Source organism: Mus pahari, chromosome X, assembly GCF_900095145.1.
Source record: "Mus pahari chromosome X, PAHARI_EIJ_v1.1, whole genome shotgun sequence".
NCBI lineage: Eukaryota > Metazoa > Chordata > Mammalia > Rodentia > Muridae > Mus > Mus pahari.
The window spans coordinates 72,786,226-72,799,153 of record NC_034613.1 but is presented as its reverse complement, the minus strand read 5'-3'; the positions used below and the strand labels follow the sequence as shown (position 1 = coordinate 72,799,153).

Below are 12,928 nucleotides of genomic sequence, written 5' to 3'. Positions count from 1 at the left end.
TCTGAGTGCATCTAGTGTCATAGTAGAAACCAGGATTCCTGAGGTCAGAGCATCAGGAGTTCAAGGTCAGTCAAGTCTATAGGAAGTCAGAGCCAAGCCCTGGCTATGTGAAACAATGTCTCAAAGCAAACAAAAGTATTCAGGCAGGGAACAGCTCGAAGAAAGACACTCAAGAGCCTGCCACAGGCAGTGAGTGCTACTATAATGGGTGAATGTGTGATAGAGAGATGGGAAAGACAGAGTACACTGTGGAGAAAAGTGAAACTAGAGACACAACAATGGTAAGGAACAAGTGAATATGGGGATGCTGCACAACCACCTGAAGCCACCATGATGTCTTTGCCTCGACTGGGTCATGTCTGGTTCAGTGGTCTTGCTGCAGCTGGGGCCTGTGTTGATGGCTGTTGCCCAAGTTACCACTAATGGTTAATCAGATGTCCATGGTCTGGGCTGCTACTGGATGCTATGTGGACATATGAAGGTCATGCTACCATGTGGAGACATACTGATCTGAATTAACTGCACTGCCATTTGAGTTGATAGGGACATCCGGTCCCATGCTGCTGCTGCCTAAGGGGCTATGTCTGGGTCTGTGGTCCTGTTGCAGCCAGGGTCTGTGTAGATGTCCCAGGCCAGTGTCTTGTGTTGATGTCCCAGGCCAGGGTCCTATACTGATGTCACAGGCCAGTGTCCTGTGTTGATGCCCCAGGCCAGTGTCCTGTATTGACGTCATAGGCCAGTGTCCTATGTTGATGTCCCAAAGACCATACAGCTATTCCTGGTCTGGTCTGCAGCCTGAGGCACTGTACTGAGCTGGCCCTGCCCTCACCTGGGCAGTACAGTAGAGCTGGTCCTGGTTGCATGGGAGAGGGTAAGCTAGGCCTTTCTAGGGTCTCAGAGAGAGCTGGCCCTGCCCCTTTCTGGCTATGGTATTAGGTGAGCTAACCTGGGCAGGCACAGGAGAGCTGACTGGCTAACCAGCTCATCTACCACTCAAGCCCAGATCCAGGGTTTGAGTTGGCCCACGCCAACACATACCCCATCTATGAACTGCTCACTAGATCATGTAAAAGGGCCTGTCCTGGAGATGAAAAGCTGCCAGATCTCCCTGATACAGGGAAACAACAGGCTATCTGAGAGGAGTCTTGGTAAGGATCCAGCACTGACAATGTAGCAGAAGCCAGAGGCCTTGAACTAGACCAATGACTCATTGCAATGAACATTTGCAAGTAAAGATATGTGCACAAAAGGGTATCTACTATGGGACATATTGTGACACCACACCACATCTTCTACAACAAGATGTTTTTTTATTATTCTCTTATTTATTTTATTTTTGGGGAGGAGGTTACAAGTATGGAGGGCAGATATAAAGGGACAGGACAATGAGTAGGAATGAAGCACGTGATGTGAAATTCACAAAGAACCAATAAATTGTTTTTTAATTATTCAGTTCATTTTTATGCAGTTGTCTGTTTATAATGGTTTTCTCAGAGGGCCTGAAGCTGGCTTGAGATACTTTACTAAAATCAATAAAGTTCAATGGTCACAGCAATGAAATAAATGACCTGTTGAAATGTAAGAATGGGTTACAGATTGGGTTCTAGATTATCATCATGTTGACTGTTGCCATGAACACTGCCCGCTTTTTGTCTTGTCTCAGTGAGACTCATGACTGCTATGGTGTTTGGGGCTAACTTTTAAGGAAGAGTACACGTGGATTATCATCAAGACATAGGAATTCCTAGGCAAAACTCCAGTTTGCCCTACTGGTTTGCCAAAGTGCTTGTGTTCACATCAGTGGATCTGAATTAGAGACAAAATGTACCTTGGTGTGGCTTTTGTTAAAAAAAAAATCACTCAGTCTCTGGAACAAGCTGTGATGCAGTCTGTAGCTGTGATGCATATCTTATTTTGGTGTGGTTGGTATATGGTATCTGGTCCTGAAAAGAACTGTAGATTTGCAAACAATGCCATTTTGCTCCTGATATCCTTCCTAAAAACTGACTGTTTAACCGCCACTATTATTGTAGTCAGTGTCAGGAGTGAGAGTGTTTACAAGAGTCATAAGCCATTCTTCACTAAAATATTAGGAATGCATTACTTAGAAAGAAAAACTGGTGATGCTGGTTGGCAAGCTACCCTTAGCTTATAGTAGCACAGGCTTTGGACTTCGTTATGGATGAACATTCAATTTTCTAGTAGTGTCTGGACTAAGAACTCAAATAGAAGAAGTTAACAAAATGGATTAGAATGGATCTGCATGCTGATTGATATTAGAGCAGATGAAAACTGTATTAGCTGAATTAGCAAAGGCTAAAGGGGGAGCACAATCTCCTTCCACAGAGTTTTATTTCCTCTGACCCAGGGGTGGAGCAGCAAACAAAGGAATCTGAGCAACTATTAACTCTGAGAAATGGGCTCCACCAGTGGGACCAAATTACAATTAAAAGATAATTCAACAAAGGGAATTACTGGTACACAGTCCCCCAGCACAGTTTTCTTTCCTGACTGATGCCAGACCTAGTAGTTCCTATCTACAATATAGTCTCAATCACTGGCAATATTGATATTATGGTTCCTTTTTGTGAATTTAACACAAGCTCTGGTCATCCAGGAAGAAGCAACGTCATTTGAGAAAATGCCTCCATCATATTAGCTCATGGGCAAGCCTGTGGAGAATTTTCTTTATTAATGTGACGCTACCCAGCCCACTGTGGGCAGTGTCATTCCTGGGCAAGTGGTCCTGGGATGTACAAAAAAGCAAAGCACACCGAGCAAGACATTGAGACTAACCCAGTAAGCAGTGTTCCTCCGTGGCTTCAGATTCAGTTCCTGCCTTGAGTTCCTACTTCAGTAATGGACTATGATCTGGGAGTTTAAGGCCATGGTGGTTGTCACAGTAACAGAAAAACTAATACTACTGCAAAACCAAGAAAACCCAGATATTGAAACTTAAATACATACATTCCATAGGGATTGATGGATTATTTCTTTCCAGTATCAAGCCTAACTCAACATGTCATAAAGGTTTGGTTGCCTAGAGAGCAGAACAACCCAATCTCTGTTCTCATTACAGCAAAGTCCCTTGGTAATGGACTAAAGGGTGATGCCACCATCAACAAGGACAAACACAATGGCTAAACCCAAAGGTAATGCTTGTACACATGTTGGTGAAAGGACTAGGATTTGGATGAAAACCAAAGGGAAAAGGAAAATGAGACTGATGCTAAGAGGGTAAGGAAGGCACCAAGTTATGTCTCTTTTTTTCCCTAAGAGGAAATATAATGCAATGTTGGTATCTATGAGAAAGAACACTCTCTTAGCTTTGACTCACATTTGCTTTAGGTTGAAAGGCTTCATTACAACCTTCACGCTTTTAATAGTGAGAAAGACAGCCAATGGGTTAAATACTATGAACGAAGGAATGATACCTCTCCCTGTGACTCTCACTTCATGAAACACATTAAATATGACTATGTCATTTGGCTTTTGATTCATAGGATGTATTAGTTATTAATTATTAGTTATTAGTGTATTAGAAAATACACTATAAGAATATTTATGTAGTCAAATATTGAGAAGAATCATTTCTCATGATCTGAATAAAGAATGTGGCCATTAATTATGATAATGAAAATTTAAGAACAGTATTGGGGATAGAGGAAAAGGTTTGTGTTCTGTATGTAATCTGCTACAATTTTACATGACAAGAATGTTTTCTGCTCCTTTACTGTGTGAAAATCTGTAAGTGGGTGGAGGGATAATTTGAGCACCTGGATCACAGCGACAGTATTATGTTTAATTGGTGGGACTACCTTCCTAAGAATGAAATTCAGAAGTCTGGTATGAATCATGGACGTTTCTATGGCATTCCAAAGCTACATTCTACTGAGGAGTGACTATTAATTAGTCTTATGATTTTAGCCTGGGAGAGAAGAATTTTTGGTGCATCAATTTTAGTTTCTTTTTAAAAATATTAGTACATTTATTTAATTTAGTCAAGTAGGGAATGCCTGTGCCATAGTACATGTGTGGAGATCACAGAACATCTGGCTCTCTTCTTCTATTAAGTGATTCCCCAGGATGAAACTCCAGCCATCAGGCATGGGTGGCTATAAGTGCCTTTACTGGCTCATCCATCTAGCTGGCCCTTTCTAGTGTCATCATTGTTTCTCTTAACAGCAACAATACCTTTGGTAAACTAAAGTCCTGGGAGAGTTGAAATAAAAGACACTTGTGACTTCCAGGGTTTGTACCTGCATATGATCTGTGAATACTTTTCTCTTCTGGTTGCTTGCAGACCACCTTCAGCTAACCAGTAATGGATGAAGTTTCCATATCTGTACCAGCTTGATGTGATGTTCTATGACTCAAGTTGTGGCCTAGCAAAACATGCTCACTGGTGCAATAGTGGTATGAACATCATGAAAGTAATGAGCCACTTTCTGATTAGATTTAATTCCTATATATACCACATGATAAAATGTCATACCTTGTACTACTTACAGGTCAAGAAATAATGGCTAAGCAGAACACAGGCCCTAGGAGATAACCTACTACCATTATGATATTAAACTAACATATTATTAAACTAAATCCTAATGGCTTTTCGTTATACCCATGGATCAGTGCAGCTCTTAACCCTCATCTGAGGGTGTTCTGTTTGCAGTAAACAGTAATTAGTATAGAGGCCCACAAATGGTCAAAGTACAGTGAATAAGAGACCATACAGTGCTCAATCCTAAGGGATATATATTGTATTCCTTCTCCCAAGGCCCAGGGATCATTGCCAAAGAGAGTACAGAAAGATCATCTAGACTCAGAGGAAATGGATGACTACACAGGAACACGTTCTGAGACACAGAAGGGCAGCCGCACATATGAACTCACAGAGATTGTGACAGCATGTAAAAAACCTTTGCAAGCTTAACCCAGATCCAACCCTAGCACAGAAAGGAGAGTTGGGTGCACAATTCCACCCCTAGCTATGGAATAAATGGCAAATTTTTAGCTACTCGGAGTAGAGACATTTTTCTCTGGGTCTTCCACAGCCCAGTGGAAGACCATACATCCAAGAATATTTGGACATCACAAACTATACTTAAGAGTTAAAAAAAAAAAAAGAAGAAGGAAAAAAACCGCACAACATACAATGTTGCATGGGTAGAAAAAGAATGGAAAAACTTGGGAAAAAGTGGGGGAGGAAAATAAAATTCTCAAAACAAGTAGAAATCTGAAACTCGGAAAAAACTAACTTTTTAAGAAAGAAACTTATAAAACTCCAGACACTGGACTTAGGAATGCTTAGCTAGCTAGAATTTACTTTTAAGTAGTAAAGGTTAATTGATGAAAGAGTTGTGAGTCCTGGTGTGAGAACAATACTTTGAATGTATGCAATTCCAGAAAGAATGACAAATATGGAAAGGTGCCTAGAATAATGGGAAATAAAACTAGTCATTCCTGGATAATGGAGCCTACAAAGTACTCTTTGATATCGCACCATTAGAACTGAGAACCAACCAGCTCTTTTCCTGTTCTGCAACTGATGGACGTCAGAGAGACTTACTACAAGACCTCAGTCCTTCCCTTGGAAGATAATATGGGTGTTATCACAAAACCTCTCCCTCTTTTAGGTGCTGACATCTGTAGAGTAACATACTTTTAAAAGCATTATTTTTCATGTCTTCAAAACATTTTAAATTCTTACCTAACAGAGATATGCCCTCTACCTTACATGAAAAATAATGTATGTATATTAAAAAGTAGATGGGGACAACAAAATCATTCTCCTGTTTCTAAGAGTCTTTCCTGTGCAGCAGTGTATGATTGAGGATCCATATCCTGAATTTAATGTAACTGTGTTGTAGCTTTTTATGACAATAAAGTGTAGATGCATAAGCCATGATATTGTGGGTTCCTGTGAGTCTACAATACCAATGTAACCCTGCCTAATGCTTCCATTAGCCACTTTAATGCACTATTAGATGGTAAGGTCCAGTTACATGGATGAAAGCATATTTTCTTCACTTTGTTCGTCTTAAGTAAGGGCAAATGCAGAAGTTTCAGCTTTATTCAGCCAATTCTATACTGTACCACATGGCTATAATTTAGGATTTTATTCCTAAACAGAGGCAAATTATTCTCAAATTCTTCTTGCGTGGAAAGTAGATGTCACATTTATCAACTGTCATCTATTTAGGCCTGTGGTTCTCTTCAATCCCCTACATAAAAATAAACTAAATAAACCTGCTTTGTTAAGTGCATTTTTTCTTCTGCTCTTGAGATTTGGTTATCTTTTTAATTATGGGGGATCCACACTTATGGAGTGTAATCAGAACCATGGAAGAAAGGAAAAGCCTACATTGTCATCTTCATACTTGCCCCAAGCTCTCAACCATATAAACAGACTCAAAAATTCTTCTTACTAAGATTTCCAATTTATCTTTGCAGCTCTATCAACTGTAACTTTTACTCACTCACAGTACCTAGAAAAGCAGTACAGACCATGCAACATTAAAAGTGATTATAAACTAAGGGGCACTGTAAGCCAATGATGATACTCATAATGTAAGTAGCATATTCTCTATCTATAGCAGATAAAATGCTATTTGGTTTATTGCAGTATTGGAATTTGATAGGAAAGTTTTAAAAAATCAGTTGCTTTATAGAGGTAGCTAAGTATGTTTTCCAAGGCATCTGTAATTCAATCTCTTCACTGGCATCAAGAAATCACTAAGATAACATCACTAATTTCCATTAATGTAAGACATAGTAGAAGCAGACATTTGGTAGGAAAAACTAGCCAGGGCAAGTTTCACTTGCTTTAGACCAAGGACAATAGCTCTTTATCAGGCTTTTGCAGGCATAGAAATAAAAAAAAGAACTAGAAGATAAACCTAAGCAAATACAAAATTTAGAGGAAGTTCTTAAATCACCTATTGAAAACTCACTAAAGAATTGGACCACACATGTTTTTCAAAAGTAAATGGATTGGCAAAACTTCTCACTCTGTTCCCACTGCACATGGGGCCATAGTCTGCAAGGCATTATCCATGCATTCTTAAGAATTCAGTACCTAATTTAGATAAATACACTCTAATTTTGCTATCCTTGATTTTTTTTCAAATAAGAGTGAAGTTCTGAAAAGAAATGCTGAGAATTTCAAATCTGCTTAAAAGTGAAATTCAACAAAATCACCCGACATTCAGAGCTTAAGTTTATTACAAGGTTATCACCTCAAATGGCTAACTTTTTTTTTTTTTACAATATCTATCTCCTCCAATTCCCTAGTGTTTATCAAAAATCTTTGCATACACAGAAATAAAAGCCAATGAATAGGTCTCTTTCACCATAAAAACTGAATAATGTTCAAATGGTTCCCATGCAGTTATGGAAAGGGATAATAGTCATGAGACGGTCTATTTCTGAGTTTTGTCATAGTATAACCTGAAACAGCTGGTTACCTCTTTTGAACTTTTGGGATCTTACAGGAATATTCTATAGCACTTTATAATAACCAGTTCATAATTCTCCTTTTTATCAAAGGAAAGCAGTATCTCTGGGATGGGGCAGGGTCAAGAGAAGAAAAAAAGACTGAAGACTTTCTCTATTCAGCCCCTTGACTCCACCCCACCCCAAACTCCTTTGTGCCTGCTATGGTTCATTAACCAGGTCCCCAAGGAAATCCTAGGCATGGGGAGCCTTTTATTAACTATTTAAACTTGGCAGCTATACACCTGAAAATGATAACTTCAGGCTATAAGCTTGTAAGGCAATGGAATCTTCCATTGGCTTTCATCCATGTATTCATTCTATGAAAACAGAAAGTCTTACTCTGCCCAGTTCTGTGTTAAGCATTGGAAATCTCAATATGAAAAGAAAATATGCCTACCTGATTCTTCTCAGTAATTTCACTTCTAGGGTGCTTACATCTCTATGTGACAACCATAAACTAATAGTTTCATGAATATACACCTACTTCTGAGAACCTCTGGGTTGGGCATCTTTGTCCCCAAAGAACCTTAGGGGCCAAGGTTTATGGTCATTCAGTGTTTCTTAGTTTTGTCCCCAATTTGGAGTGATTTTAATATTAGCATGCATGACTCATACATAACCCTAGCTTCTCAATACCTTAACTTTCTATTATACCTCCATGACAACTCACACTGAATTCACATTGTCACTTATGTAAATGGCCATAGCCTAGACCTAATCACTTTTAAAACAGTTCCACTTTGGAAATAGTGCTCAGCAATGTCTCCTTTTAAAAAAAATAATATATATTATTTATTTATTTTATGTAGTATGAGTATACTGTAGCTGTCTTCAGACATACCAGAAGAGGGCATGAGGTCCCATTACAGATGGTTGTGAGCCACCATGTGGTTGCTGGGAATTGAACTCAGGACCTCTGGAAGAGCAGCCAGTTACCTAGAACCTGTATGTATCCTTCTCTCTGAAACTGCAATAGCAGGGAAGTGTCTAGGCCACCTGCCCATTATCTTGCCCATTATTATCCTCTCCTCTTAAGCCAGTAATCTTAATTCCTCAGTCATCTCGAACTTATTACAACCCCTCTTTCCTTCCCCTCATAACCAAGGGTCTGTAAGAATAGGAAGATGCCATCCATCCATACTTTTGGTTCATTTTTAAACTACTCAGTGTATTACCTTCTCCAAAGTTATTAAGGTTCTCTTTGTTGCTATATACAATAGGCACTGTCACCAACATCATCTGACCTTAATGACAGATCCCTTTTTTCTTCTCATGGCACTACAACATCTTGGATTTTCCTACTGAACTCCTAGGCATGCCTTTATACTCATTTTTCTTGGTTGCTCATCTCTGTCCTAAATTACTACCCCCATGTCTCTTTCTCTCTCCTTCCCTCTCCCTGTGACTGTACTCTCTTAACCTTGCCTTGCTTTTTGACTGTTAATCTTGTTTTTATAGTTCTCCTCAGAACTGTACATTTCACCAAGCTCTGCTATCCAAGTTTACAATCCACAAAACACTAAGGCTTAGATCACAAGTCTACCTCCTCGATATTGAAAATGCTCCTCCATTCCTATTCAGGCCTCCATATTGTTGTTTCAATTCTGTAATAGATCTCTTTCTTGTCAGCAGTTTAACCCCTCGATTCATGCTTTCTTTCACAGCCAGAATGGTTTTTCTAAGTGAAAATTCAACCATGTCATTGCCTTGCCAAAATCTCTTGAATGGCTCCCACTGACCTCTAAAGTCTAACTTGGGTTTAAAAAGCGCTACACAATCTGGCTCCTATTTCTCTCTCCAGCCTAATATTTCACAATAGCCATCCTTGGAATTCTGCACAGTAGCCATGCTGAAGGAATTTCAGTTCCTGAATAATTTCTGCTCTCTTTAGACTCCAGGCCTGAAAACACTTCCTTCTCTCCAAATGACTAGAACATTTTTCCTTGAGTGAGCTCTACCTATGTTTCTGGACCTATATGGCTTAGATGACACTAATTCCCATGAACATTCTCTATACCTTACTGCATAAAGCTAGTGTTCATAGTGTGCCATTCTTCCAGTGCTACCAAACTAAATATGACAATTAAATTATCTATCCACTTGTCCTCCATGCCTCAGCCTGGAAATGGAGAAAATAATCACTGTTTATATCACTCATGATTATAACACTGATACTTATGATTGTAACATGTTGAGGACTTTTTTTTTTTTTTGGTTTTTCAAGACAGGGTTTCTTTCTCTATGTAGCCCTGGCTGTCCTGGAGCTCACTTTGTAGACCAGGCTGGCCTCGAACTCAGAAATCCACCTGTCTCTGCCTCCTAAGTGCTGGGATTAAAGGCATGCGCCACCACACCCGGCCTATGTTGAGGACTTTTATGTACATTTGTGTGAGTCTCCAGATTTTCATATATACCTTAGGCATCCGTCATTACATTATAAATACTTTCATGGTAGTGTGTGTGTGTGCGCCTATCTATTTCATGAACATACCCTTAATATATACTAACACTTAAACAATGTTATCCATAAATAATTTCATTGATACATTATCCATGTAATAAGAGTATCCTTGTCATACTTCAGCATTTTCACAAGCATACATGATTTCTAAAAAATAATCTAGCCAGACATGGTATTGCTGCCTTTAACCTCAAGAGACAGCTCACTAAGTTTGAGACCATCCTGGTCTACAGAGCTAGTTCCAGGATAGCCAGGGCTACACACAGAAACCCTGTTTGGAAAAAACAAACAAACAAAAGATCCAATCATCTTTCTTCTATCATAACATCCATCTGAATATTAGCCTTAAAAACAAATAACACATATCTGTGAACTTGGTTCTAATAACACTGCCACAACCCTCTAATACTAAATGTCCTTTCTAAAATGAAGATATAAAGGTAAAGCGGGTGGTAATGTAACTTTCACAAAGTTAAATGTGGGTGCAAATGCTACTCATGGCAAAAATGAAATTTATTAATATCTTATCGATTTAACAATAGTTGCTAAACACATGCAGAGATAGTTCTCATCTAACAAAATAGTCTAGGTAGATACTAAGCTAAACACTTTAAAGAATGAATTTTACCTGGCAAAATGACCTTGTCAAAAATCCCCAAGCCCCATTCTTTGAGCAAAGAGAAATTATCAAAGCCTTCAAATAATGGCTCATACTTACAGCAAAGGGCCTTCTGGAGTCTTCTGAGCTTCATGGCAGTCCTATAAGCGGAGAACCTGACATTATTCAGGTCAGCTGAAGAAAAAAAGGAGGAAAACAAAGATCACTTGTTATTTCATCAGAAAGCCCAGAGGAAATCCCCAATGACTTGCCAACAGCTACAAAAGTCCAAATAATAGGCTAGAGAGAAACCTTGTGCTTATGCGCCAAGCTTTATAAAGTGAAATCCTGTTCATTTAGGGTTAAGGAAAAAAAACTTCCTTGTGCCCTTTGACAGTGAGTGAAGCTTAGTTCTGTGAAGGACTGCAGCAGCAAAGCCTGCAGGCCATTCATGCACTGCTAGCTCGGGAGAGCAGAAGGCAGAACACTTTTTCTTCCTAGATTGTCATCTGGTTCTACTGTAGTAAATGTCTGCTGCCCACGATTAAAGAAAAGGAAGCAATATAACCCTGAAATTGCTATGAGAACTGAAAACTCAAAAATCAGGGTTACAACTTTTGCATTATAAAAGGGTCATGTGTTTATTGTAGAAAAGATAGAAAATGAAGAAATTTATAAAACTGAATAAATAAATCAAAACAACCCATAAATGCAGAGCACATACTGTTAGCAAGCTAAGTGTGTTTATATACTCTGTGTTTGTATGTTTTAATATGTTGTTTTAAGTGAAACCAATGTCAATATTTTTCTTTATTTTTTAAAACTTGACCTATAATTGCACATAGTTGTCATGCACAATATGATGTCTGACGTATACAAGCATATAATGCTATGATTAAATTTAGTAATTAGCATCCATTCCCACTCATCATTATTTTTTGTAGTGAGAACACTTAATATCCATCTAACTTCTTTGCATTTTCAAAAACATAATATACCATCATTAATTATAGTCACAATAGAATAATTTCTTTTTAATTTTTTGAGAATTCTATGAGCACTCTACATCATTTTCATACCTCCCTTTCTTTGCTCCAAATCTTCCTATGTTGCCCTAAATTTGTCTCTCAAATATATGATCCTCTTTAATTAATTTTACAGAACAGATTTTTTAAACTTCTTTCTGCTAATTGGAATATTGTAATCTCAGACTAGCAGCTAGCTTTATATTCATTTAATTTTTATTATTTAAAACAGTTTTAAATTTTCAATATATTTTGATCATATTCTTCACCTCTCCCAAGTCCTTCTAGATCTTCTCCTCCTCCACACCCACCCAACTTTAAGTTCTTCCTCAAAAAAAAAAAAAAAAACCTCAATATAACAAGAACTCCCCTCAAAGAAATGAAGCCAAACAAAATAAAACCACCACAACAACAAAAAAAAATTACCAAACTGTAACCAAATAAAAACACAAATCAAACTGTGGAGTTCATTATAAGTTTGTCAATTATTCCCAAGCATAAGGCCTGCCCAAGAGCTGTTGATATATCCACTGTTACTCTATTGGAGAAAACTGATTTTCCCTCTCCCAGTAGATATAAGTAACAGCTATTAACCTTCACTCTGCTGTCTAGGGTTTCATTCATCCATCCATTTACTTTTTAAAAAATATGATAAAATCAAATATAATAAAACAAAACTACCACATCAAAGTTGGACAAGACGGATCAAGAAAAGGAAAAGAGAAGGCAGGAAAATCAGAAACCCACTCACTCACTCACCCATAGCACCACGAAGCTTAAAGCTATAATATATGTATATACACAGAGGAGCTGTTGCAGACTCGTACAGGCCCTGTCCTGACTTCCTCAGCCTCTGTGAGTCCATAGTTTTGATCAGTTATCTGAGGGCTGTGTACTCCTGCTGTCCTACATTCCCTTTGGCTCTTATACTCTTTCTGCCTTCTGTTCTGGTGGTTCGCTAAGTGCTGAGCTGAGGGACTTGATAGAGACATCCCATTTAGAGCTGTGTGTTCCAAGGTCTGTCTGTCTCTCTGTCCCTCTGTCTGTCTGTCTCTCTATCTCTGTCTGTCTCTCTGTCTCTCTCTGTCTGTGTCTCTGTCTCTCTCTGTCTCTGTCTCTCTCTCTGTGTCTGTCTGTCTCTCTCTCTCCCCCACCTCTCTCTCTCTCTCTCTCTCTCTCTCTCTCTCTCCATAGTATCTAGTTATGGGTCTCTGTATTTGTTGCCGGTTGCTGTGGGAGGAAGCTTCTTTGATGATTAGCTTTATATTCTAAGGTATAATTCCAATATTCAGCACGGAGTAACGACTTGACAATTTAACCTACTGTTTTCTACAGCCACCTGTCTGT

At 38.7% G+C, this 12,928-nt stretch overlaps 1 protein-coding gene across 12 annotated transcripts in view; it reads right to left on the bottom strand.

Annotated features, from left to right (window-relative positions):
- The window catches only part of Dmd (dystrophin), a 2,621,826-nt gene that overhangs the window by 105,657 nt on the left and 2,503,241 nt on the right, over positions 1-12,928 (bottom strand). For all 12 annotated transcript variants that reach the window (XM_029534042.1, XM_029534043.1, XM_029534037.1 and 9 more), the window contains one exon: positions 10,677-10,751. In XM_029534042.1, coding sequence (XP_029389902.1) covers positions 10,677-10,751 — 75 coding nt within the window. The remainder of the gene's footprint in view (positions 1-10,676; positions 10,752-12,928) is intronic.